At 34.0% G+C, this 26,785-nt stretch overlaps 6 protein-coding genes across 11 annotated transcripts; 3 read left to right on the top strand and 3 right to left on the bottom strand.

The window, feature by feature from the left end:
• Positions 1 to 2,279: 2,279 nt before the first annotated feature.
• On the bottom strand, positions 2,280 to 4,297 carry LOC107931529 (spliceosome RNA helicase DDX39B-like). Of its 3 annotated transcripts, none has more exons than XR_005904838.1 (3): positions 2,882 to 2,937; positions 2,660 to 2,737; positions 2,280 to 2,549 (listed from the first exon to the last, which is right to left on the bottom strand). XR_005904838.1 is itself a non-coding variant. In XM_041081043.1 (3 exons), exons 1-3 carry the CDS (start codon positions 4,250 to 4,252, stop codon positions 2,396 to 2,398), a joined length of 282 nt encoding a protein of 93 aa, XP_040936977.1. In that variant the 5' UTR covers positions 4,253 to 4,297; the 3' UTR covers positions 2,280 to 2,395. The 3 variants fall into 3 exon arrangements, 2 of the variants coding, with proteins under 2 accessions (XP_040936977.1, XP_016718925.2); XM_041081043.1 differs by lacking the exon at positions 2,882 to 2,937 and adding an exon at positions 4,203 to 4,297; XM_016863436.2 differs by having other exon boundaries at positions 2,853 to 2,931.
• Positions 4,298 to 5,103: 806 nt separating this feature from the next.
• On the bottom strand, positions 5,104 to 9,273 carry LOC107923574 (uncharacterized). The gene is made up of 5 exons (XM_016853758.1): positions 9,159 to 9,273; positions 6,123 to 6,183; positions 5,866 to 5,963; positions 5,365 to 5,489; positions 5,104 to 5,280 (listed from the first exon to the last, which is right to left on the bottom strand). The coding sequence occupies exons 1-5, from the start codon at positions 9,271 to 9,273 to the stop codon at positions 5,119 to 5,121; spliced, it is 561 nt and encodes a 186-aa protein (XP_016709247.1). The 3' UTR covers positions 5,104 to 5,118.
• A 3,334-nt stretch (positions 9,274 to 12,607) lies between these two features.
• On the top strand, positions 12,608 to 15,275 carry LOC107923032 (probable WRKY transcription factor 47). The gene is given in 5 exon segments (NM_001327217.1): positions 12,608 to 12,849; positions 13,007 to 13,078; positions 13,183 to 13,335; positions 14,111 to 14,455; positions 14,545 to 15,275. Coding segments are annotated over 5 exon segments (1,521 nt in total). The 5' UTR covers positions 12,608 to 12,615; the 3' UTR covers positions 15,262 to 15,275.
• Positions 15,276 to 17,988: 2,713 nt separating this feature from the next.
• LOC107923626 (uncharacterized) lies at positions 17,989 to 19,249 on the top strand. The gene is made up of 6 exons (XM_016853814.2): positions 17,989 to 18,134; positions 18,218 to 18,265; positions 18,375 to 18,435; positions 18,526 to 18,630; positions 18,746 to 18,913; positions 18,997 to 19,249. Exons 1-6 carry the CDS (start codon positions 18,070 to 18,072, stop codon positions 19,057 to 19,059), a joined length of 510 nt encoding a protein of 169 aa, XP_016709303.1. The 5' UTR covers positions 17,989 to 18,069; the 3' UTR covers positions 19,060 to 19,249.
• Positions 19,250 to 19,555: 306 nt separating this feature from the next.
• On the bottom strand, positions 19,556 to 24,038 carry LOC107923623 (protein transport protein SEC23). 3 transcript variants are annotated; one of them, XM_016853809.2, is made up of 7 exons: positions 23,809 to 24,038; positions 23,625 to 23,730; positions 22,913 to 23,534; positions 20,878 to 22,698; positions 20,169 to 20,285; positions 19,989 to 20,060; positions 19,556 to 19,869 (listed from the first exon to the last, which is right to left on the bottom strand). In XM_016853809.2, exons 3-7 carry the CDS (start codon positions 23,390 to 23,392, stop codon positions 19,732 to 19,734), a joined length of 2,628 nt encoding a protein of 875 aa, XP_016709298.1. In that variant the 5' UTR covers positions 23,393 to 23,534; positions 23,625 to 23,730; positions 23,809 to 24,038; the 3' UTR covers positions 19,556 to 19,731. The 3 variants fall into 3 exon arrangements, with proteins under 3 accessions (XP_016709298.1, XP_016709300.1, XP_016709299.1); XM_016853811.2 differs by having other exon boundaries at positions 22,913 to 23,527; XM_016853810.2 differs by having other exon boundaries at positions 22,913 to 24,038.
• Positions 24,039 to 24,211: 173 nt separating this feature from the next.
• Positions 24,212 to 26,774, top strand: LOC107923624 (L-cysteine desulfhydrase). 2 transcript variants are annotated; one of them, XR_001691583.2, is made up of 3 exons: positions 24,230 to 25,771; positions 26,249 to 26,330; positions 26,409 to 26,774. XR_001691583.2 is itself a non-coding variant. In XM_016853812.2 (2 exons), exon 1 carries the CDS (start codon positions 24,412 to 24,414, stop codon positions 25,765 to 25,767), a length of 1,356 nt encoding a protein of 451 aa, XP_016709301.1. In that variant the 5' UTR covers positions 24,212 to 24,411; the 3' UTR covers positions 25,768 to 25,771; positions 26,409 to 26,774. The 2 variants fall into 2 exon arrangements, 1 of the variants encoding a protein (XP_016709301.1); XM_016853812.2 differs by lacking the exon at positions 26,249 to 26,330 and having other exon boundaries at positions 24,212 to 25,771.
• The last annotated feature ends 11 nt before the right edge of the window (positions 26,775 to 26,785 follow it).

Raw genomic sequence — 26,785 nt, 5'->3', positions numbered from 1 at the left:
GGTAAAAGAAAGGAGGGCAACTAAGAGACCCCAGTTATTACAAGACATAATCCTTGTAGTAATTCTCATCGAATCTTTCTTAATTATCCAGTTTACTAGTCGTCACAGTAAACATGGGCGAAATCAAAATTTTGTTTTAGGGGGTTCGAAATTAAATTATAATTTTTACGATGATAAAAATGCATTTTCACTATTTTAATAGCCTATATATTTATAATTTTTAAAAAATTAAATCAAATTTTTATATGTTTAAGGGGAGCCAAAGTGTAATTTTACCTTTACTAATTTAAAATTTAAAAATTTTAAAAGGGTTAAATAAAAAAAATTTCATTTTAGAGGAGACGAGCCCTTGTCAACCCTCTAATTTCACCCCTGACGGTAATAACAAATATGTAAACCTGGTTCATTGCTAATAGAATATTTGATCATGAAATTCGATACTCCATTCATCGTTTTATCTACAATAACCAATGTCGATTATAAGAATCACTTTTTATAGTTTGCGTAATATTATTTTTAAAATAACTCATCCGAAGTATAGTTTTAGAAACAAACAAGAAATAAAAAAAAATACAATACTTAATTTTTATTGTGCTAAAAATAGCATGATATTTATTGGTACTATTGCAATGACTATGTGATTCATTTCGCCGTTAAAAGCCTTATTATGTTTTATAAACAGAATCCAAGAAACTTATCAAAATGATGTGGGATGCTTTTGAAATTCCAAAACTTTTCTCTTCTCAGCTTGCTCTTTTTGCCATGCTACCTTAACATTCTTAGACGATACATAAGATTGGTTAATTATATCCATAGAGGTAAAAAGCTTCTTGTTCTAAAAATTCACTATTTCTTTCCTTTCACAAATTCCAACATCACAGTCCAAAAGAATCATTCAACCCCATCATAAATGAAACTTTTATTAAGCATATTCTCGAGTAAAGAGAAAAGTCTACCTCCATTATCAAAATGAATTAGTTTTAACCAAACCAATTTTGTCACTTGACAATGTCTAATTGCATTATATATCACCTTATACTTCATAGGCTTCTATATCGTTAATGCCACGCTTGCATCTTTTTGTGTTGGTGAGTAATTTATTATGCATCAAAACCCAAAGAAAATTTCAAACTCTTTGAGGTACACGCATCCTCCATATGTTAAACCATGCGTCCTCCTTAGGATTCCAACTATCCTTGCATAAGAATTTTTGAGCTACATTAAAGGAAAATTTTCCATTGGTGGACCATCTCCATAAGCATTTATCCAGCTCAATTCCCTCTCGCAAGGGGTAAATACCACAATGTTCAAGATCACCTCTTGTGGAAGACGAATATCAAATTTATCCCACTTCCATCTAGCTACAACATCAATCATCTGCCTCACACAACAGTAATCATGGGCATGCTTTCGTTTAAGAAATATCTATACAAGCTCCAAAAATGAAGTATCTTTTCCGAAATTGTGTAGATTTTCCATCATCAATAGACCAGAAAATACTTTCAGCTATATCTCTCTAATAAATCTTTCCCAAAGAATATGTCACACAAAGGAAAAATTTGATCTTTCAATGCTTTGCGGAAAGCCTTCTAGCACTTTGTAATTGGACCGTAGTACTCGAATCCTTAGAGAATCCCTGTCAGTAAATGTATTGAAGCCTATTTTCATCATGAAAGACTTGTTTTGTGCCTTTAGTTTCCTCATACCAAGGACCCCATTCTCCAAGGGTTACCAACAATTATCCTATCTAATGAGAGTAGGCTTCCATTTCTCACTTGTTGAACCCTAAATAAAGTTTCTGACATTTTTTTTTCTCACAAGCACTTGGAACCGGTGTTGATTGCAAAATTTTTATCTCATTACAAACACTTGTTCGAACCGGTGTTGATTGCATAAAATAGTGTACACATTTTAAAAAAAAGTTCACTACAGCAAAACTGACTTTTAGCGGCGTTTTTTAGGCCTTTAGCGGCGCTTTTAAGCGCCACTAAAACTATTCGTGGCGTTTTTGCAAGCGCCGCAAAAAACGCTGCTATAGACGGCGTCTCAAAATTTTGCGGCGTTTATTTGAAAAAACGCCGCTAAAGGTCAGGACCTTTAGCGACGCTTTTCCAACAAACGCCGCTAAAGGTCATGAAATTTAAAAAAAATATGTATATATAAAAATTAAAATTCATTATCAAAATATTGAGAAGAATAATGTCCATGATTTAAATATAAAAATTTTCTATTAAAATTCGTTATCAAATTAAAATAAAAATAAAAATATAGAATCAAAATTAAAATAAATAATAAAAATTAGATTAAATATAAATATAGAATCAAAATAATAAAGCACCAAACTTGTATACTGCCCACCATTATAAGTCACTAAAAGCAAGAAAAGCAAAATGACTTAATTCATGGAATTCACGAATGTTAACATCAGACATGAGTTTAAAACTTTGCCTTCGGAAGGATGTTCAAAACCAGAATCCACAATAGATCGAAGCAGCTCCGGTTTCAGCATCAAGTTTCTGAATCCCGAACTGTGAATTCCTACATATCCCCTACACCACATAAAAAAGAACATTGCTTTACACTAAAACTAGCAGATTATATTAGAACATTGTTTACCTTAAAAATATGTATAAATTAGAATCAACTAAGGCTAAAATACCTGAGGAAGTGCTTTGACACAGCTGCGATAAGTATAAAGCACTGATGCCATCTCCTTCCCATCCTGGATAAATGTGTTCTGCCATGCCATCAAATACAAGATCAGAGACTAAAACAAAACACTAAAAAGTTTATCAAAATTTTGCAATTAAAAACACTATGTCAAACTAAGTTTAATAGCTCCTCTAAAATACATCTTAGAAGGAAAGGACACTTTGCTCACAAAATGTCTTTGTTTTTCACTCAAACTAGTAGTTGACAAGCACATATAATCATAGAAAGAAGATAAACATTTAGCCCATTAGTCAACCAAATTTGGTACCCTGAGAGTTAGAAAGTCAACTTACTGTATAGGACCAATCAAAAAGCAAATACACTAACTCTTATTAATAAAATTTTACTTTTATTTTGTAATTTGGAAATTGGAAATTTTTTATTAAAATGAAAATTGAAATCCTTTGGCTTAAACCACAAAAAATAACTGAAATTTTTTTTAGTCATAATTGATACCTAAGCTAAACTTCATTACTCAAAGTAACATATAAACTACATTATGTTACTCAAATTACCCATTCTGTTAAAAAAATTCACTTATCTAATATTTTGTGATAGATGATAATATTTAACTAAAAAAATAATTTTTATTTCCTTAAACTTCTTTCTAAAAAAAACTTATAAATATATACATTTCTTTTTTTTCTCCACCCAACAACTTAGCTATAGAAAATTCAAGTTCATCCAAACCTACTTTTCAATAACAAAACCTAAACTTCGGCAAGCTTTTTTTTTTTGTTTTTAAATCTCAATTTCGACTCATTTTTCATCCAAATTCAAAATTCAAAATTCATTTTTTAATTTTTTTTAAAAATAAAATTTTTTATTCTTTTCTATATACTTTGTATAAGATAATTAATATTAGATAAACATATATAACAAAAAAAATTGGATAACACATTAAATTCAAATACTTGAAAAAAATGAGTAAAAACAGGTAAAAGAATTACAAATAAAAATTATCTAACAGTTAAAAAAATGCATAAAAAAAAGGATCATCATGCGAAGAGAGTGAGTAAAACAATGAAAACTTAATTTTATTAAATTTGATTTTTATTAGTTAAATTAAATTAAATTAAATTAATTTAAAATTGCCACGTTTCATAAATTATTAGCTAATTTTAAAAACATCAAAATATAATTTAAGCATATTAATAGCTTAAAATGTAATTTAAACATCAAAATGATAGTGGTTATGTTGTCAAGGGTTTTGATACTGTATAAAAAATGATTTCTCTAATCATTTAATCACATCCAAATACACATGAAAGATATCACTCAGCTATTAATTCCCCTGAACAACATACTTGTTCAGGGGATGCACATCAAACTTATCATTTCTCTCCAAGCCAAAGATACAACCTTGAAACTAATACTCTTATGTGCCATATCTAACAATACTAAATCTGGTTGGCAGCATTGAACAAAACATAGACAACCACACAATAAGGACATGCAAACAAATATAATACTACTCTAAAAGGAATTACCTCTGAATAATGCCTTGTATTCTACAGCAACAACACGGATTTCGAACCATACCAACGTAGCTTTAACTGTTTCAAAAATATCATTCAAAAACAAAGTGAAAGAATAAAGATCTAGATGGAAATTTGATACCTCTGCTCTATCAAACATGACAATCTCATCAACTATGACCAAAGCTGGAAAACGATAAATGAGTGATCATGTCCATAAACAAAATTTTGTAGATGTTTGTCAACTCTCTAATGAAGTTAAAAAATTCCACAGCTTATAAAACAATTTTCCTTTTTAAGTAAAATATTTTTATTATAAAAGAAAATAGTAATCCAGCTAGAAAGTCTAAATAGGAACTCCAATTAATATAATGGAGAAAAATCGACTCTACGGCTCAACAAACACAATCAGACCCAAGGGAGCTGTTCTGCTCATATTTGCCATGAAATCAGCAGCCTTATTATTCAATTTTTTTATAGTGGTTACTGTATAGGTTTGATATTAATAGCTTGTGATGTATTCATATTTTCTATTTTCATACACTGTTAAATACACAACAGGTCCAAATAACAATCATTTACAACCATTTAAGGTAAGCCAAAACAAAATCTTTGTTACTGTACATGGATAAGATAATACTACTAAGGCAGCCTAAAAAACTCGTATACTAAATTAACCATATGTTAGAACCCAAGGCCAAATGCAATTATCTATTACCTTATTTCATCATTTTGCAATATGCCTAGGTCGAATCCTAAGTACGGATCAATCCGTCTTATGCTACGTGCAGGTTCGTGTTATGATCCTAAACTGCACAGTTAAGGGACATGTGAACTCAGTTTCTGTAAATTCACTCTTAAGTTGACCATCCAGCTCGGAGAAGGTAATGTTGAAATTTAAAACACCACAAGAAAATGTATGAAGCTCTTACCATGGCTCAGAGTTATTGCCAAGATAATTTCTGACATACCATGGCCAGGTCCAACCTTCCTCCATTGCAATGAAATTGAGACGTACAATCAATTTCTTCACAGCATCTTCTTCTGGGTTGCTAACTGGATCTGTTGACGGATTTTGTGCGGAAGAACTCTGAAAATAGTTCACTAAACATGTTTGTCCCAATTCTTCAAACAGAGTTCGAAGTTGCATATTAAGGTGTACCATGAAACTTACCTTCATGTCTTGATACAATTTGAGAAATTTCAGAGCCTGCTCGTACAATCCACAATGATAGAGGAGAATGCTATAATCTCTCATTTCCTTCGGATTGGTTCTTAGAAGAATAAAGCGTTCACATGCTGGAAATATGGTAACAATTTCATCATAATAGAAGTACATAAACCTTGACATTACATCAGAAATGCATTGAGCCATACAACTTCATGAGCAAAAAGAAGACGAAATTTTACCTAAAGCAGGTTTGAGAAAGGAAATTCAAAAGCGGAGAAAAAGGATAATGAACTTAATAGCTGAAACCAAAAGCTTTGAACTGAAGATCGAATGCTAAAACTGGAAATAGTGCAAATAATTTTCTGAACCCTTTCTGTTGCAAGGAATGAGAACGAGAGAAGGAACGCACAATAATAAGTTTCAATTATCTTTACATTTAATGATCTTGATATGTGATACCTAAAATAAAAAAGTATTTACTCATGCAACACCATCTAATCATACCAGATAAAGCACGCCTCATATCCCCAAAATGAACACTGGTCCAGACATCCCGATCTAGCCTATGTTGAGCAGCCTTTGCAGATGCAAGCCGATACCCACTGCATGAAATAAATGTGAAATCATAACCTAGAACACCAAAATAACATCTAAATACAGATTGAATTGAAATATAGATAAAATACCTATCTTCAAAGCCATTAAATTTATCTATACAGTTAGCAGCATTTGCTGCCTTAAGAATAAACTATCAGCAGTACCACGTTGAAATGGCCAGAAAGCATCCTTTAAATTTCTTAAAATCTGCAATCATGAAACTATCTGAGAAGAGAACAGATAACAAAACCAAAGGTAAAAGATTACAAAATGAGGAGAAAATGCAATATCCATAACAGAAATAGATTAAATAAAAAGGTCAAAGTTTGAACGTATTGAAGATAAATCTCCCACAAATACCCAAAAAAGGAAAAAGATTAGCTTACCCATACAAGATTTGAACTTAGACTTACTAGATTTCGGCGAAAATCAAAGGGATGGAGATTTAGAGATGGAGATTTAAAGAAGCAAGAAATGCAGTGAGAGAGATGCTGAGGATTAGGGATCAGTATGGCGACACGGAAATGGTGGAAGGATTTTGATTTGGGGATTTCGATTTGGGGGGAAAATTAGATATGTTTTGGGGATACCGATTTTAGGGGGAAATTTTAGGGGGAAATTTTAGACGTTCCAATGGGTAAAATTTGGGGATAAAATTAATAAGGGATTTCGGGGTTGTGGTTTAGGAGAAACAAAATAGGTTTTTAGTAGAGTAAAACGGCGTAGTTTTGTTCTAAGTAAAATGATTTTTTGTGGCGTTTTTATGAAAAACGCCACTATTGCTTATCTTTTGCAGCGTTTTTCAAAAAAACGCTAGAAAAAATCATTTTATTTATTTTGCTTAAAATCCCTTGTTTTGTCTGGTGAAAATTATTAGTCAAATGATTTTATAAAATATTTATTATTAATATTTTTATAAATTGGATTTTTATAAAAAAGACTAAAATTTTTATTAAATGGCTGTAATTAGAGAGACAAACATCATAGTAGGGGAGAGTGAGTGGATGTGGTAGGAGCGAGGGAGCGATTCTTAAGGCACCTGAAATGGAAGAAAGAATAAGAGGCACCAACGGGGGAAAAATCAAGGGTTTAACAGGGGAAAATTTTGGGGATAAAACGCGTGATGTTTGAAGGAAAATATTTTTTGCGGCGTTTTCATATAAAAACGCCACTATTGTTTACTTTTAGTTGAGTTTTTCATTGAATAAAAAAATGTTTGAATATATGAATTTCCTTTTTAGACAAAACTTAAAATGCTAATTTATTGAATTAGTAAAATTTATTTGATGATGTAATGCTGATTATATGAATTTCCTCTGTAGACAAAGCCTAAAATACTAATTTAAATTTTTGTTTTTTAGTGTTAGATTTTATAAAAAAAAATGTTGACTTTGTTTTTGTCACTTTTGCTCGATTTGAATATAGTATTGAAGTCGAAGCTATTAATTTCCTTTTTACTTATTTGAAAAGATAAAAACCAAAATAATAATTTATATTTTCTTTTGGTTTAATGTATAATTTGGTACCCGAGTTTGATATTTTTTAGTATTTAATTCGAGTTTTAAAGTTAATTTGATGATAATTCATGTTTAGATAATAATATTTGTTATTACTTTTTGCTAAAACAACCCTAAAATCATAATTAAATTACATTCATAAATGAAAATTTAAATAAATTCACAATTCACAATTGGCGTTGAATGTTAATTGCTAAGACTCAGTCAACAGTTGGGTGACATCCCAATACCATCAAACATGTCGTCTAATTTGTATGCCAACACACCAATGTTGTTCAATTGTAGTTCATGTTTCAAAGGTTTAGACCTTTTTCTTCCCTTTCAAACCCCATTCAGTTTTAAGCTACACTCTTTCAAATTGAAATTCTTTAATTGTATGTGATATCGTTTCAAACCCCATTCAGTTTTAATTCCATAATTTATTATGAACATAAGCTTTTACATTAATATCTATGTATATACACATCAACATCCATATGATGTTTTTTGGAGTTTAGGGTTTTAGGGGTTATAGTTTAGTGTTTAAGGGTCTTTAGGATTTAGAGGTTTAGTGTTTTAGGGGTTATAGATTAGTGTTTATTATTTTTTTAGGGTTTAGGGCTTTAGGGATTATATGACTTTTAGCGGCGTTTTATCGAAGGCGCCGCTAATGCTCTGGTTTTTAACGGCGTTTTACCAAAAGCGCCGCTAATGCTCTGTTTTTAGCGGCGTTTTTTCTGTTTTTAGCGGCGTTTTACCAAAAACGCCGCTATTGCTCCGTGTTTTATAATTTTTGCGGCGTTTTTGATAAAACGCCGCTAAAGCCCTATTTTCCTGTAGTGGTTACACCTCTAGATTTCTTGAATATAAAAAAAACCTTTTTAATTTTTCTCTCCAGTTAAGCTTTGATTTAAGAGTCATCTAAATTTGATCTTGGATAGATGCGGGCCGCTTTAAGTTTCGTGTTGACTTGCTCTTAAAACAAGTTTGGATCTTCCTTCTCTAGTTAATTGAATTGAAAGATGACTTTATTTAGAAACAACTTTTGACTTCCTCGACTTGATTGAATTGGACCGGAAGGCAAGTTTTCTTTATAATCGATGCGACATTCTTCAAAAAATTTTCAAGTTCTTCACTTTCTTCAGAAAACTTTTGGATTTTTGAATTTGTGAAATGTGTAGGATGACTTAGTGGTGATCTCTTTTATAATGTCAGTTACTCGAATAGCAGAGGAATTTCAATGAAATGTAAACTCTTCATTCGGAGTGATAATATTAAATGATTATTAGGTGATAAAATAATCACTTAATTAGTGATAATATAATTTTTAATAATTAATCTCTTAGTTAATTTAAATTAATTAGAAAAATAATTATGATATAGTATATAAAGTCATCAATTTTACATATGATACTTTTGACTTGACCCACAATAATTTTGACTTGATATGCGGGATTTTATAATTAGTCAAAAAATTTCATCATCTACAAATAATTTGAAATGGCTAAAAGGATTGATTTAGTAAAAAGTAACTCTGATTAATTCACGACACTAAAGAAATTCATAAATTTATCCGATCAATTGTAAATACTATGAAAAAACCTTATTGTTGATATACCATCAACAATATTGTCGATGATAACATCATCTTCTATTAATTCAAGACACTAAAGAAAGTCATAAGCTTATCTTTGAAAGATATACATGAATCGATTGAGTTATCACCCATCATATCACTTATATCAAGAGGATCATCTTCCCTTAATCTTACAGTTTTGGTTGCTCTTCCGCCTCCGTCCCCGCCCCTAGTGTCTTCCATACTAGCATCAAAACTAGATCCCAAAGGAGTCTCCACCTTAAAGCTTAATTTAGAATCTCCTTGCCCATTTTATAACATATGTTGCAAGTTTTTGTGGCAAAAGTTTGACTACTTCTTGCCAAGTTTCAATTATCTTTTGCTTTTGCCAAACATCTTGTCTGAATTTTCGAAGAAATATATATGTAATTTTATGAATTTTTTAAATGACTTGTGAAATTGAAACACATTTATTTCTAATGAATAAAACCATCCATTTCAAAAACAGCTGTAAAAATTACAGGATAATGTCAATTGTCAATTTTGTCATCCGTATAATTTCAGATTAATATATATTTAGTCAATGAACCATATTAAATTTCATTTAAAGAAAATCACTAGCATTGTTAGCCAAAGTCAATTTAAAATTTGTGGTACCGTGTACACAAATTGCTTGGAAGATTGACATGGTGGAGTCCAAGGGCAACATTATCTAATTCTTATGTACGTAACACTCTCTATTTATATCCTCTCTCTTAAATTTGAAATAACATCAAACATCCAGAATTCATTTTCTATTAAAAAGATTTTATGAAAAATAATTTTAGCAAGGGAGAAGACAATTAAGGGTGCAATCGAGCTGAGCCAAACACAAATACTGTCGAGCTCTAGCTTGAGTTTAATTCAAGATTTGGAGTTCGATACTTGACTTGAGCTCGAATCAAACATCTATTTTTAAGCTCGAGCTTGGCTACTTGAGTTCGATCTTGGTTAAGCTTGTTTATCAATTTTAACACTCGAGCTCGATAATTAAGCTTAAGGTTAATAATATAATTTAATAATATAAAAATATGAAAAACTCGATAAGGCTTGTAAGCCATTCAAGTCGGGTATTATTAAGTTTAAATTTGGTTCGAAAAATAACTCGAGTTGCCTAGGCTCGATAATTACTGAATCAAGTTCATATATATTTTTTCCAATCAAATTCGAGTAACTTGCGAGTACTAATGTTTCACTTACACCCCAAATACTCCAACTAGATATGATGTACCTATACATGTTTAACCATCATAATATTAACTTGTTTAAAAATGAAAATATTTGCATTTTCTTCCAAGCTACATCGTATGTGACAAAATCTCTTCAAGAGAGTCAAAATTTGTGCCGCCCAATCTCCCATTTGGACTCTACTAAGTTCAATAAAAATGTTAAGTAAGTATTCAATGAGGGCTAGCAGACTAGGAAGCATCTACTAGTTAATAGGTGCGACTAACCCTTTGACACGACACCGCCAATTTCTACTACCTAATTGCATGACGAGCGTGCTTATTTGAAATTTTTATATCTTAACTATAATAAATCCTCCAATTAATTGGTACCAACTCTATTAGAAAAAAATTAAAATATTATTTTAATAAAATTAAATATATTTGTTTATCAAATACGTTAAATATATTCAATTATATAATACTCTAATATATGATTGATTTTTATTATTTTATAATTAAAAATGAATAAATAAATAAAACAAAAAAATTACGTAAGCAACTAATAGCAAAGGTATAATTCTCTTTTTAAATAGATGTAAAATGAGTTTATGAATACTTTTTTTTTTCAAATTTGAGTGGGTATTCATAAGTGTTCTTTTCTCTAAATCTCTATTTCATTATGAGATATCTTTTTTAATAACAATGATCAAACCAAGGTAACCTATAATGCTTTTTGTTTTTATTTTTTATTTTTTGTATTTAAAACTAATAAAACCAAATTATGATCATTGAATTTAAAAGGATTATATAGATATTTCAATATTTCATCCAATTCTTTCATTTGTTGTGGTGTTTCCCCTTCATGATTTCCTTTCCTCTCCAAAATATCAGCTCACTTTTCCCGTTCATTTTACTTTATAATAGGGGAATTTTATTAGTTAGTAGAGACATTATTGTCAAAGTGTGAGGACATGAGTTCGATCGCATTTATCTTCTTATTTAATGGTGAAAAGAAAAATGTACCATATTGAGATCTAGATTTTAATAAAACTTGACGTTTGTGAAAAAAGGCAAACCTATAACATAATTAATTTATTTCTTAAAAAATATAATTTTTTTATATATATTAGGGTTAAATCTTGAAATTATACATGAAATTTTATCTAATTGTAATTTTATACATGAGATTTTAATTTAATTCAATTTTCACAAATTATTAACACAATTATTGATATAGTAACATTTTAAGTTTATATATTGTATATGCAAATAGTTATATTTATCTAATATAAAAATATATTGATGTCTTTATTTCTTTAAATGTGTATGATTGAATCAAAATTAAAGTTTCATGTATACATTTGAACCACAGTCAAAGTTTCATGAGTATATTTACACTAAATGAAAGTTCATGTATCAAATTACACATTAAATCAAAGTTAATGCATAACTTTAAATTTTATTCCAATATATTAAAACCCATTATGGTATTTTATTTTAGTAAATAAGCAAAACAAACGAGTAAAAATTTTGCAGCATAATGGGTGAAAATTTTTGTAATAAATAAATTTATTAAAATTTATATAAAAATCAAATGAATTTTTATTGAAAGGATGAAATTGAAGATTTAAAATTCTTTGCCTCGGAAGTCCAAATATTATGTTTTTTTATATTGATTTTACATTAAAAAAAACACATATATAATAATATAATTTATTTTATAATAGAAATAATTTAATAAATTTCTAATTGCATTAATACTCAATTCACCGGTAACAATATAAGTACAGGCAGAGAAGCATATGATGGCGTGAATGTGAACTAATTAATCTAAAAAATGACGTGATGACATGGTTTAAGTCAGTGAGATTAGGTATTCTCCCGTAAGCGGGCCTGGACCAAACTTTTTTTTAAAATCCCTGACCACCATCTGATGGACCCGAGCCGTCAATTACGTTGACCTCAAGACGACGTCCCCAAACGGATCGCCCATACCCTATCCGTTCTTCCCGTCTCAACCCCTACCGTTTCACTCCTTGCTTTGTTCCACCTCACCCAAAATTTGCCACGTCTCCAATTTGCAATCAATTGTCACGACATATCTCCCGCGGGGAAAAAAGGGTAAGCTTTCATTCCAACGGATGAGACTGGACGATAAGTCGATGATAGGTCCTTAGAGATCACATTAATACTCCTTTTTTTATATATAAAATTTTGGACCACCTCTCTAAGGTTAAGTCGTTTCTTTTTTTAACAGTAGTATTACCATATTTTATTATAAAAGTATGGTGAAAATGCTCCTTTCTTGTTGAAAGCTTGAAAAAGCTACATAACTACCGCTCTCTTATTTCTCTTTGTTCTAGTTTCTCCTTTAGTCATGGAGAAGCAGCTCCGTCGAGAACTGAGGTTCTTGCACTCTGGTGATTGTCCCACCCAGGATTCTGGTGAACCTGATGGTGCCCTAGATGATTCCGGCGATCATGTTAAGCCTCTCATCAAGGAAATGGATTTCTTTCCTAATCATAATCAATCACATGATTGTCATCAAGGGAGAAAGATTGATAATAATAATAATAGTCCTTTATCTTCTTTGTTAGATTCCGATGTAAACGTAAGGTTTTTGGATTATCATTATTATCACTATAATATGATTTATTTAAAAAAAATTCTGTTTATATTTATTAATTTAAATTCATAGTAGTACTAGTTGGAGTTATTATGGAAATTTTGAGTTTACTTTCATTGACTAAATATATATGGCGTTTTAGATTGGATTAAATCTTCTCAGTTCAAGCTCTGGAGTTTCAAGGATAGCCAATGAAGAGAAACCCAAAGCTGAAGTAAGTTGTTCTTATTTCTTACTCGAAAAACGTTCTACCATATTTTTAAAATTTTCTTTGGTCTATGAGTTTCAATTTGTTGAATGGTGAATTGGGGTTTTCAGATCAGTCATGTTAAGATTGCGTTAGAAAGGTTAAATGAAGAGAATAGGAGACTGAGATGCACGTTGGGTCAGATTACCAAAAGCTACAAAGAGCTGCAAGGTCAACTATTCATGGCGGTGCAAAAACTGGCGCTTGGAAATAAAACAGAAAAGGTGAAATATTTAAGTTGAATTCAAAACACCAGATATTTTCTAGTATATATCATCAGTTTGCTATGTAATTCAGTATTCAATCAGATATAGAAGAATCAAAATCATTTTATCCTCTTAAGAACAACTAAACATTAAAGCTTGTTAATATTTATTTCTATGGTGTTGACAATTCATCAAATATGTCCCTTTTATGTGTAAATTAAATAAGTAAACTTGGTTAACGTGCTTCACATGAATGGGAGAGTGCGCTCCCTTGATCCGGTATCATCTTTTCTCGAAAATTTTTACATTTACATTTAGACCTTGTTGTTTTGGAAAACTTCCTATATCTTTCAAGGTAAAATTGTCATTAAATTAATGAACAATTCAATCCCCCAATCTATAGATACGTTTCACCAAGTGCCACACCTATTGCCCTTGTAAATGAAGGGCTAGAGTAAAAAGACTAGCAACTAAACAAAATAGGCGGCGTCAGCTCAACCACCTATTTAGGCTTATTTTCCAACCCATCGTATGCACTCTTTAGACGATTCTAAATAAAAAGATAAAAGAGTTTGTTTTCCTTTCTTCAAACCCCCATCGTTCTTAGGTTAAATCAGTACATGGTGTATACCCTAAATATAAAACAGTGTCGTTTGATTTTGATATTTAGATGCGCGATGGAGATTGTTTAATAAGACTAGCATTGTTTTTCAACTCTCATGGATGAATATATCAAGCTTATATGTGTGTGTGTGTGGCTATTGGCTAATGAAAGAGTTTTATTTTCAAACAGAAGGATGCAGTAAATGGCACGTCAAGTCCCATAATGTCAGTCCCACAGTTCATGGACCCACGACCATCGGCTGCATTAGATGTCAATGAACCTTCGGCATCTAACGATAGAACACAAGATTTGTCAGCATCCCCGGGGAAAAATATGGAAGTTGTATCGAAGGAAGGTGAACATCAAATTCCAGGAAAGCACGCTTCTGTTGAAGATGGTTCCGATAAAACGTCTCAAAGCTGGAGACCGACAAAATGTCTAAAGCTGGATCATTCTAACAAGGAAGAGCAAGTCTCTGAAGTACCTTTTAGGAAAGCCAGAGTGTCGATTAGAGCCAGATCAGAAGCTCCCTTGGTAAGTATATATACTAAAGTGCTTCTGTACAATTTCTATTTGCAACGTTTAACACAAATTTGCGGAAAATGATGGATGAAAATTTTCAGATTAGCGATGGATGTCAATGGAGGAAATATGGTCAAAAGCTGGCCAAGGGTAATCCTTGCCCACGAGCCTACTACCGTTGCACCATGGCTGTTGGCTGCCCAGTACGTAAGCAGGTGCAAAGATGTGCGGAGGATAAAAGCATTCTCATAACCACATATGAAGGGAATCACAATCATCCTCTACCACCAGCAGCCACTGCTCTGGCTAACACTACGTCAGCCGCTGCAGCAATGTTGCTATCAGGTTCAACAACAAGCAAGGATGGCCTTAGCCTACCAAGTTTTGGCTACTTTCCTTCCTTACCCTATGCATCCACAATGGCCCCCTCAGCGGCACCGTTCCCTATCGTAACCCTTGACTTGACTCAGGGCCCAAATGCCGTTCCCTTCTTATGGCCGCTGCCTTCCGCAGCTACATTTCCACTACCTGTGCACGGTTACCCACAGATTTTAGGGCACTCCATGTTGGCTCCTCCCAAGTTATCTGCAGTATCGGCAATGCAGTTATGGCAACGTCCTGTTTCTATGGTTGAAACTGTTACAGCAGCCATTGCTTCTGATCCAAATTTCAGCAGAGCCTTAGCCGCAGCTATTTCAAAAATTATTGGAGCACCAAAAAGAAACAACGGTGGCAATAACAATTCCTCCAATGGGGTAGCTACTCTTCCCGGATCACCCCAGCTTCCACAGTCTTGCACCACTTTTTCGGCTAACTAGCCAGGGTGATTAAAAATTTGGGTCTTCTCAGGCTCGTGATATTTTCACTTTTTATTGCATAAGCGTTTGCTAGGTAATCAGCCGGTTAGAGAGAAGGGTCCATCTCTTGTATGATCATAAAAACAGGTAGTTCCACTTCCAGGCGCCATCCGATGTTCAATTTGATCAAAACAGTAAAATATTTGGAACAAGATCTGATGTACAGGCAAATACAGTTGCACCTCCGAGATATTAAGGGATTTCTTGCTGCTCTTTTGATCAACAACAGTATACTTATTGTTGGTTGTTAGATAATGACCGCCTTTTCTAATCTAAAGATGCACTATACTTTCCCTAGAGAATATATTATCCTAAGCATAACTGTAAGAATGAATTTCTTGTGTTGTAGAAAATCTTTCTACATAATAATTAAATTTAAAGTTTTTTACGAAGAGATACACATGTATAGTAAAATTATGGACAAGCACTTATTTATGTTTTAATTAAGTGTTTTTATTTAATAAATTAATGAATTTGATTAGTAGTGAAATGATATCGTCTGATTGATAAAATACCCTTTCATCCGATGTTTATGATAACTAAGGTGATTTGGGCTTCTACTTTAATGGGTTAAGACTTTGAAGGCACTCCAATGTTTCAACCCCTCAGTTTTAGTATTATCCAGAAAAAAATATATCAAAAGCCAAACTCCGATTTTTTAATCTGAATTCTCATCATACGATGCACACTTAATTTTTAATCTTATTTAAATAACATTAAATTTTAATTTTTTATATTTTAAAAAATCTTTTTATTTTTTGTTTTTGAATTTTAAAGAGTTTTCATATATATTTTTTATAATTTATAATTTTTTTAAAAAATATATATATTTTAAATATATTATAATTTAATTTTTTTAAAATTAAGTAAACTATTTAGTTGATCACTTAATATTTTGGGTGCTTTAATTTTGATCACCCAAATAAAAAAATATTTCAATTTGATCAAATAATTTATCATTTTAGTCACTCGTTTACTTTCTCACTAACGGAAGTTGATATGGCATGACACGTGATGTCTGTCCTTGCTGGCTGACATTTCCATGTAATTATGTAAATATTTTAAATCTATTTTCTTCTCCTATTTTTTGGTAACGTAAAAGCCCTTACCCAAAATTGTGAGCTTTGAGAGCCTAGTTCACTGCAAATCTTGGACCTTGGCGTGAACAATTTGTCGGGAAATACCAAAATGTTTCCAAAATTTAACTGCAATGGTTGCCAAACCAGATGACACAAATGCAATTATTGATTACTTCGTTAATGGGAGTTTTTAAGGAGCGAATTGCTAGTATGAAAGGGAGACTCCATGAATATACCACATTCTTTAACTAATTACCACCATGGATCTTTCAAACAATAATCTCATTGAGAACACTCCCAAAGAACAAACCTGTCTTGCAAGCTTACAATTATTGCATCTATCAGGAAATTCGTTAAGAGAAAACATACTAGAAAGTTTATGAAAAAAGATAATTTTTGGATTAGAGCTTTTACATTATGGTGAAAAGAAAAGAAGAGAATGGATTTAAAATATTTATATACTTACATGGAAAATATCAGCCTACAACGACTAATTATATGCACATTATGTGTCATGTCAAATCAGGCTTCGTTAATGAGAAAATGGATAGGTGACCAAAACAATAAATTATTGTAGCGGTAGCGACCAATTTGAAATTTTTTTATTTGAGTGACCAAAATGAAAGCACCTAAAAAGTTGAGTTACTAGTTAGGTAGTTTACCTAAAAAATTTGCATACTTTTAAAGAGTATGGACCAAATTGTCAAAAAAACTATAAATGTAGAGGGCTAAAAAAGTTTAAAAGTTTTAAAATTCGATAGACCTATTAATCGATATAGACTAGTTGAACCGGACTGAAGCATAGTTGAATTGGCAATTGGATCTATCTTTATAATTTTTAATAATTTATTTGTTTTGAAATGATTGGGCTGGTTGTTTAGAACCAATTTGTTAGACCAATTCAAAATCGGTTCAACTGATTTTTCACTTGATTCAACCAATCTGTATCGATTCGCAAATCAACTAATTTTTTTACCTCTCATTGGACCGATACCCAACAGGTTCCCCATCGAACTAGTTGGTTCAGTCTGATTTAGATAACATTGAGATTTGAAATTTTTATTTATATTTTTTAAAACCATTTTTAAAATTTTATAAAAATTATATATTTTTTAATTTTTATTAATTTTATTTAAAGTATGAAAATAATATTTTAAGAATTTTATGTAATTTTAAAGTAAAAGGACCAAATTGATGAAAATATAATTATTGAGCGTTAAAAAATTATTTTACTTTTGACATGGTTAACTTTAATGATGGAATTAAACGGAGAGACCAAAATTTTTAAATAAAAAAATATAAATATTTAATGTCCTTTAAATTAAAATATAAAGATTAAATTTTAAAATTTGAAAGAATAGATTGTAGTATATTTAAACCGGTCACACTTTGCTAATATCATTGCTTACCTCTATTTTTTTCCATCTCTTTGGATAATAAGCCTAAACTTTTCCTTTTTTGGATCATTGGATTTGGTTTAGTTTTTTTTTTTAGAAGGAATGAATTTTTTTTTTAAAATGTTATAGCCATGCAAGATTGGAACTAGCCATGGGCCTATTAACTTGACAACTATATAAATGGGCCAATTTTAGGACCATAATACCCCATAAAGTTCAATGAACTTTTCTAAATAGATTTCTTATGAACTTTTCATCGAAGAAGTAGCGAGCGAACTCTGCAAACAAGAAACATGCCGCCTAGAAACAAGGCGGCCAAAAACAACATTCAGGATGGCGCCCTTCCTCAACAGCAAGAGTATGTCTCTTTTAATTTCATTAGATTTTATAAAAACTGTCTTTTGATTTCTTACTTTTTTATTTTTCTTCGGGTCCTGAAAGTTGCTATGAAGGAGAACGGCTCATTCACGTGCTTGAATCAATCCGAAGGTAAATAATTCGAAACAATTAGCTTCGATTAACAAATACCCTTTTTTTTTCAATTCAACTACTTGTTGTTTTACGTAGTTAAATTTTATTATGTTATTTCAATGAACAGAGGGATAGAGTCAGCCAGAGCGCTGGCTGGAAACTCCTTGCCTGAAAAAGTGTGGCTTAAGGTTTGATGTCTTAGCCAATGCTGTACTCATTTTTTTCGACTAACCTTGTGGTTTTATTATTGTCTGATTATAATATTTGTGGCATTTTAGCAACAATTTGCAATCGGTGTTAATGACGTAACACGTGTACTTGAACGGATGGCAGCCATTATTGACGACGGGAGCACTGCCCAATCACCTTTTGTTAGATTTCAGGTTAGCTATCCTGGTTTTACCCATGTTTTAACAAGCAGCTAGGGTTAGTTTTTTATTGCTTGTACGTTTGCTGTTAAGTAGCTCGAGACTTGGTGTATGTTTGTTGCGTTTGTAGGCTATACTGTTAGCTGCTGATTGCAACCCAAAGTGGCTGACGAAGCACCTGCCAACGTTGGCTAAATCAAGAAAGGTACCGTTGATCATTGTTAAAGATGATAAAAAGGGGTCCTTAAGATTGGGTGAGCTTGTAAAGCTAAAAACAGCTGTTGCAATTGGAGTAAAGGTTAGGATCTCGAATTTGCTGATTGTTTTTTAACCTAGGGTGTTTTTGACTATGTGCTGAAATATTTGTCTTTTAAACTATAGGCTCGAGGAAGTGCTATCAATCAAATCATGGAGGAAATTCTTGATGGTGACGAACCCAATTAAAGGGCTCTGCTTCAAGTTCAATATGACTTGCCAGTTTTTTTTTTTTTTGCAGTCAGAATGGAATGAAAGAGCTGTTTATTATTATTATTTTTTAATTCTATGTTGTTATGGTCCCTATGGTAATGAAAGGGATTTAAAATGTAGAAATTGATATCTATGAGAAACCAGCAGAAAAGCCTCACATGATTGAGATCTGTTTTTTGTTTGAAAAATTACAACACAAAACCTAAGCAATTGTATTCGGATATATTTTTAAACATAAATATAAAAATATGATTTTCTACATATATGAAAAAATATTTTTTTTTAAATTAAATTGGGGAATAGGACACAAAGCCAAAACAGGAGGGTAGCAGTAAAGTGAAACTATTGCTCTCTACTAAAGCATTTTAAGCAAAGAAAGTGAAAAATGTTAAAAACTTTGTAGTTTCTATTAAGTATAGCTGTTTATTTGAAGCTTAAATGAGGGTGATATTTTTATCAAAGAGAGAGCAAGAAAAGAAAATAATAATAATAATTAATAAAAAGAAACGAAAAAAGAAAACATGAATGAGTTACATTTACAATCCCCTCACAAGGAGAAGAACAAAAAGAAGTAGAAATCCCAATAAATGATGGTTGGATGCAACTCTCTGGGACTCCCCCTTTTGGCGAAAAAAGGTAAAACATCTCCTAGATTGGTTCTGGTGGCACCACTTTCAAACTCCGAATCCATTCACAGAAGCTAGGATCATCAAAATGAATAAAACTGCTTTTCAGTTTTGTCCGCTGTTCTGTTGTCAAGGTTCGAAGCTGTGGAAATCTTGCCTCCTGCATACGTATCACGCCATTGTTAATTTTTTTCTAAATACCCATTTTCAATAAAATACAGACATAGATATAGGCCTATTATGACCAAAAGCGAAAAGGCTTTCCCATTTTCCTCTTACCTGCTCGTAAGGAGGATCCTTGTGTGCTGGTATCAGCCGAGAAACGAAATATCGAGCCTGAGAGCTTCCCTCCTGCGACAAACCACATCATTAGGTTCTTTTCTTTCTGATAGCTAAAAAAAAAAAACCGTGACAATGCACAGTTAATAGAAGGTTGGGGCAATTTAAAAGAAAAAGAACCTTGAATGCAAGGATGCGAGGAGCTGGAAATCGTAACTCTGTAAGCTCTTCTGCCAATGTTTTACAAGCTGCCAAAGCTGCAGCACTTCTTCCTTCATCTGCTGCAAGTTCAGCACCCTGACCCAGCAGTTGGCAGGAAGATGTTCAATATTGTCACGGAAATAAATAAATATAGTTTCTAAATACAATTCAAGCATAGCAATCCATCAATCTCTCCCTCAAAACATACCATGCTAACACATACAAGTAGAAGAGTGAAAAGGGAAATGAATTCATCCAGGGTCATATATCACAGGGTATGTATACATATAACTTAAAAAAGTGAATATGATAAAAAACATGTTAGATGGATGACGTAACTACGATCATATTCACTTTGTGCATTTAGCAAATCATGCATAGCTTCTCACTTCCAAGCCTTTCCAACCATGTTCCCCCTACATCAGGCCATCATCACTTTTCTACCGTGGCCTAATATTAACAGAAAGAAATACAATTCTGAATAATAACCAGGCACGATGGTTGTTCATGAGTGGCATAGGAACACCCAGACTACGTAAATTTTTGGGTCTCCTATTCAATCACAACGTGAGAATTGAACCACATAGCACAAACATGAATGCCAGGCTCTATGGTCAAAGATGAACAACACAGAAGCAACTATAGCAGATATACAAGCCAAAACTAAAAGATGGTTTAATTTACATACCAACCAAATGAAGACATCTGTACCATGGTCTAGAACAACTGCTGTATCAGACTGCATGACAAGATCATAAGCTGGCAATTCTTCAAAAGTGCCTCCTTCCCGATGCATCAGACAGCGAGGGGCAACCATGCGAAGTGAAAGATCAAAGGATGCATTCAAAAACAAATTCCGCAGTACAGATCTCTCATCCTCATGACCAACTATATTTCCCAACAATGGACCCCTCCTAAGATGGAATAGAAACTCTGGTAGTAGAGAGATTTCCTTTGGGAACCGACAAAGCTTTGACTTCGGCACTTGAGAGCCAAATTTTAAAGCAATGTCTTTAACTCTTTCATCTATTGTTGTACGCATATCAATTGCATCAGAATGACTTTTTGCTCCCAAGAGAGTCCTCTTGGCAATTAGGACGGCAGCCACCTCATCTTCAACACTTTGAAGATATTCTGGAACACTATCAACAGTTGGCAACCTGATAGTAATCACTCTAGTTATATCAGCTTGATAAACATTTGAGTACTGAATGGCAAACTGGAAAAAAACGAAATCACTCTTGATGTCATGTCTATTCTCCATTGATATGGAGAAGCATTGTGTTTCTTCGACACTCAGCATTTGAATACAGAGAGAAAGATCATTCTTAAAGGTTTCATGGTTTTCTATATGTGCCTCTTCACCAGGACCAACAACCTGAGTAACAAGAATATCATCAGAACAGCGAATCTCCAACAAACCATGGGAACCAGCAGCCCTGGCTGATGCCCTTTGTAAGTTCATACCAAAGGCTTCACCAAAATCATCATGGAGAACAAAAGCACCTCCTGAAGCTTTTGCAAGAGGCTGCAGCACAGGAACCCTTACAGGGCAAGTTCCAGCACAGAGAATGTCTACGACTGTGTTCTGTTGATGAGCCTCACGACCAAGATGCTCCATCCATTTTATTGCAGTCTTTTCCTTATGAGGATAATTAGGGTGAGTATAAGAATGAGGGACAGATCCAGGGCCATATGTATTTGGTCCACCAGCACACACAATGATTCTGCTGTTAACACCTGGCCTTTTAACTACACCTCGTGAAAAATCTGCAGATGGACCTTGAATAATAGCTAGAGCAACCTCAACTGCAGTACCTAAGCACCTATCTCTTGATGCTTCTGGAACATTCAACTTGTAAGGCCTCAAAGAGGAGAATATCAGGTGTGCCACCTCTTTTGAAGCATGCATTGGGGACAAGTATATACCTGTCCCATAAATCAATGCTTTCAAAGCCTCCTGAGTTGGTGAAGCTCCACCTGGAATCACCTCGGCAGATGCAATGGATTCCTCTGAGAAGTCATAGACTGATATTGCACGACCATACAAAATGATTCCAATTCTAGTTGTTGGTGGCAGTGAATCAACGAATGCATGCAAGGAGCTCTGTAAATACTGAAGGTGTTGCTCATCTAAACATTCATCTATGACAAGAAAAACTGGTGCAGAAGTTCTTAAATCAGTAACCAGAACAAAACTTGGCCTCTTATTCCCTGTTTGAATGAAATCAACCAAAGGTGATGATAACTCAGGAAAATTACGAAGCTCTTCCTTGCTCAATGCTATGTATTCACCTTCGCTTCCATTTAGATTCCCGCAAATTACACACTGCCATTGGCCTGAGCCAATTAGTATGTTGGAGTATAAATTCGAATAAGCTCCACAATCAAGGCATCGATGAGGATCACGTTGTATCACTTGGGGACCAGGTGAAGTGTCCCTCCCAGGAGAAACCAGTACTCCAAAACCTAAGCTAGGTACGTTTGCTTGTTTCTTGTGTTTCAACACCTGGTCCACAAAATAAGGATAAATAAATTTTGGATAGAAATAGTGCATATAACTGCAAAGATCAATAGGATGTAAAATTTGATAATATGTACATAATCATAAAATTCTGAAAAAGATATTCAAGACTTTGATAGAAAAAACATAAAAAAACTCGCCATAAGACCAATAAAAATATATTAGCTTTACATCTCATCCGACAAGGAAAGAAAGATACCTTATGAGCCGAGAATAAAACACATGGTGACTTTCCATCAGGCACAGGTTCCTCTATAGCACTGGGAAGTTGCTGTTGCAGCTCAACCGACCCATTTGAAAAATAGGGAGGAGAAGATGTGGGCAAAGACGAAGCTGATGAGAAAGCAACTGGCTGAGGAGTTGCAGGAGAGGTTCGGAAAGGCACAGCAGCAGGCCGGACTGGTGATGCAAATACAGGGGGACCAGGGGGAGTACTCATATGGGGAACAGAGCTTCCAGTATTGACTCCATTTGCTGGAGATAGCATAGTGGATAATTTTATTGAAGGGGAAGGGATCTGATCTTGTTGTGAAATTGGCGGAGGAAACCTAGGTGCCCCAGAGGAGATTGTGGGAGGAGCAGGAGACATTGCACTTTGATCAGGTTTAGACGAAAGAGAATCCATCTGAGGAGTAATTGTTCTAGAGTATCCAGGGGAAGCTTGTGGCGGAGTGGCCATTGCAATTGAAAGTTTCCCTTAATTGAATATAATGCCGATCAAATTCCAGCTCTTCGAAGAGGATCAAAGGTGCCGGATTAAAGCGTTTGCGAAGAACTTCAACGCAATGTTCACCGGCAAAAGCCGGAAGAAAACCTTAAAACTCCATAAACAAACAAAGAACAAGATTGGATTTTGAAGGAAACCCAATTCAAGATATCAATTAAGATTCAATAATGCCCCAAAAACTCACCACAAGTAACCTCACAGGATTAAAAAAATGGGGGAATTTGATCACTTAACTCCCTATCTTCACCTCAATTCGAGCTTCAATACAATCCCTTCTTCCGAAGTCCAATCTAAAATCCAAAATCGAAAAAGAAATGAGATTAAATTTAGGTTTTGTGAATATAATAGAAAATTAAGAAAATCCCAACCTGATACGAGACGGGATAAGAAAGAAAGAAGAGTGTTTTATTTGAATTCTCAAGGAGTTGGAACCCTAGCTATGTTTGACTCTTCTTGATCTAACTCTCTCTTTCTTCTCCGTCTCTTGTTGGGATTTCGGCGCTTAAGATTAAGCGAAGGGAGCACCAGAAACAGAGCCCGTTGCCATTGTCATTGATCTCCCATTTCAACCTACGGTAATGGTTCATTTTGCACTGCTGGCTCGATCGCTTCTTTTGATTGGTCGACCGCTGTTGACAGCATACAGTGTGACGTGTTCTTCATTGAAACGACGCCGCTTCTACATTCCTACGTGTCAAGCTCATGACCCCTGGACTTGCATATTCCCCAAATTGTTTAGAGGAAAAGAAACGAAGACGTATTGCTTGCATCATCGTTATCTATTCGATTATCATCGGTCCCAGTCTTGCCCTGGAAACGAATACGGTAACCTTTTATTGGAAAAAAAATACCAAATAAAACCAAGAAAAGGGCACTACCACTGTTTGGTAGCTGTCGACTGTCCAGTTCTTAAAATCATGCCCATTTTCACGACAAAACCCTAATTTTCGATTTGCTCCTTATCTCCGCCGATGCAGCACGATGACCCTAGAAACGGTGAGTCGACTCACCGCAGCTCCAAGAAACCCAAAATTTCATCTCAGTTCATTACCGAGTCGGATATCCGAGACGAATTCTCTCACCACCACCAACGTGTCGCACGCATCAACAACGGGAGTTTCGGTAGCTGTCCCGGTTCGGTTCTTGCTGCCCAACGCCATTGGCAGCTACAGTTCCTCCGTCAACCTGATGCCTTTTACTTTAATTCCCTTCGTGACGGAATAACGGCTTCGCGGAAAATTATAAAGGACCTCATCAACGCTGACCACGTCGACGAGGTCTCCCTCGTCGATAACGCCACAACCGCTGCGGCCATCGTGCTCCAACGGATCGGCCGCAGTTTCGCCGAAGGGAAGTTCCAGAAAAATGACACTGTTTTGATGCTCCACTGCGCGTATGAAGCCGTCAAAAAATCAATCCAAGCGTACGTCACCCGGGCCGGCGGCTCCGTCATTGAGGTACGGCTACCATTCCCGGTAAATTCAGAGGTAGAAATCATATCCGAACTCAAAAAATCGATCGACGAAGGAAAATCCAACGGTAGAAGGATAAGGTTAGCGATTATCGATCATATTACATCAATGCCATCGGTTGTTATTCCGGTAAAAGAGTTAGTTAGGATTTGTAGAGCGGAAGGAATAGAGCAGGTGTTCGTAGACGCGGCTCACGCTATTGGGAGTGTGAAAGTGGATGTTAAAGAAGTTGGAGCTGATTTTTATGTTAGCAATTTACATAAATGGTTCTTTTGCCCGCCTTCTGTAGCATTTTTATACTGTAATAAATCGACTACATCATCTGATTTGCATCACCCTGTTGTTTCACATGAGTATGGAAATGGGTTGCCTATCGAAAGCGCCTGGACTGGGACTAGGGATTATAGTTCTCAGTTAGTTGTTCCTGCAGTTTTGGAGTTTGTTAACAGGTTCGAAGGAGGGATTGAGGGGATAATGAAGAGGAACCATGATCAAGTGGTGAAGATGGGGAAGATGTTGGCGGAATCATGGGGGACAAATTTAGGGTCTCCCCCGGAGATGTCTGCTGCAATGATTATGGTTGGTTTGCCGTCGAGGTTGTGCCTTAATAGTGAGAAGGATGCTTTGAAGTTGAGGTCACATTTGCGGGATTGTTATGAGGTTGAAGTTCCAATCTTTCATCAGGTTCCAAAGGATGGGGAAGAGGGTGTAAGAGATAAGGATGGATTTATTACGGGATATGTGCGAATTTCTCATCAAGTTTATAATACATTGGAGGATTATGAGAAGTTAAGGGATGCTATTAATCAGTTAGTCGAGGATGGGAAGACTTGCAAAATGCTTTTTAAGGAATGAAGAGGTAATTTCTTTGACTTAATTTGCTCAATGTTGGATTGCTTTTGTGGCATTTTCTGTTAAGAAGTGTTACTTGCCTGCTTAAAGCTAATCATCGTTGCTCTTTATCTTTAATGAGAACATATATAATGTTGAAACCTAAGACCGAGTTAGTGTTTCTTGTTATTATTAATTGTGTTCCTGTAGAAAGTCTTATGCTCCTAAATCTATTACTAGGAAAAACCAATATTTCTTCAATATCTCTATGCCTGTGGAAGTATTCTGATTCTGATTTAATTGCACCATGATGAAATTGCATGTGAAATGTCTTAACCTGCCTATTCCTCTTGGATCTTTTCTCTGCTTTCTTTTTTGTTTATATCACAATACTAATGGAAGACTGGAATTAGGTTAATATTAGTAACCAGAGAGTATATATGTCTGAATGACATTTCTAAAAACTTAGTAGTGTACTGCTCATACTGATGCATTAATAATCCAGGGAACCTATATTCACAGGAGGTGGAAAGGAGAGGCAAAAAGGGGGCTTGGGACAGTTGATTTCATGCTAGATATAACTTAATGTGCCTTCTCAATTTGTATGAAATTTATTCTAATCCAGAAGATTATGTACCTTGATTTCTTCTATTTGCGCTTGTCAGGGAGTCATAAAGGTTGGAGCTGCTTTCCATGGAATAACGTACGTGCTTTGCCAGTTTTCTGATGCTTGCGACATCACACAGTTTTTAAAGAACCAAAAATGATTGGGAAAGAGAAGGTAGAAGAAGTAGCTATTATGTGTGCCTCTTGGAACCGCGAAAGCGTTTTGGAATAACTTTTTGCCAATGTAGTCTGACAGGTGCCTAGGGCTTTGTATCAATCCCTTGTAGTTCGGCAATAATAAATGTATGAATGAATCCAGCATTTTTTAGCAGTTAAACCTGCTTTCAGCTGAAATATGTTGTTCATTAATTGTATCGCAATATTTTGAATTTATATGTATGTGTAATCGGTATATCCTTGTCTGATATGAATTCCA

The sequence above is a fragment of the Gossypium hirsutum genome, chromosome A11, assembly GCF_007990345.1.
Source record: "Gossypium hirsutum isolate 1008001.06 chromosome A11, Gossypium_hirsutum_v2.1, whole genome shotgun sequence".
NCBI lineage: Eukaryota > Viridiplantae > Streptophyta > Magnoliopsida > Malvales > Malvaceae > Gossypium > Gossypium hirsutum.
The sequence above is the reverse complement of the archived record's forward strand: the minus strand, read 5'-3'. Positions and strand labels throughout refer to the sequence as shown.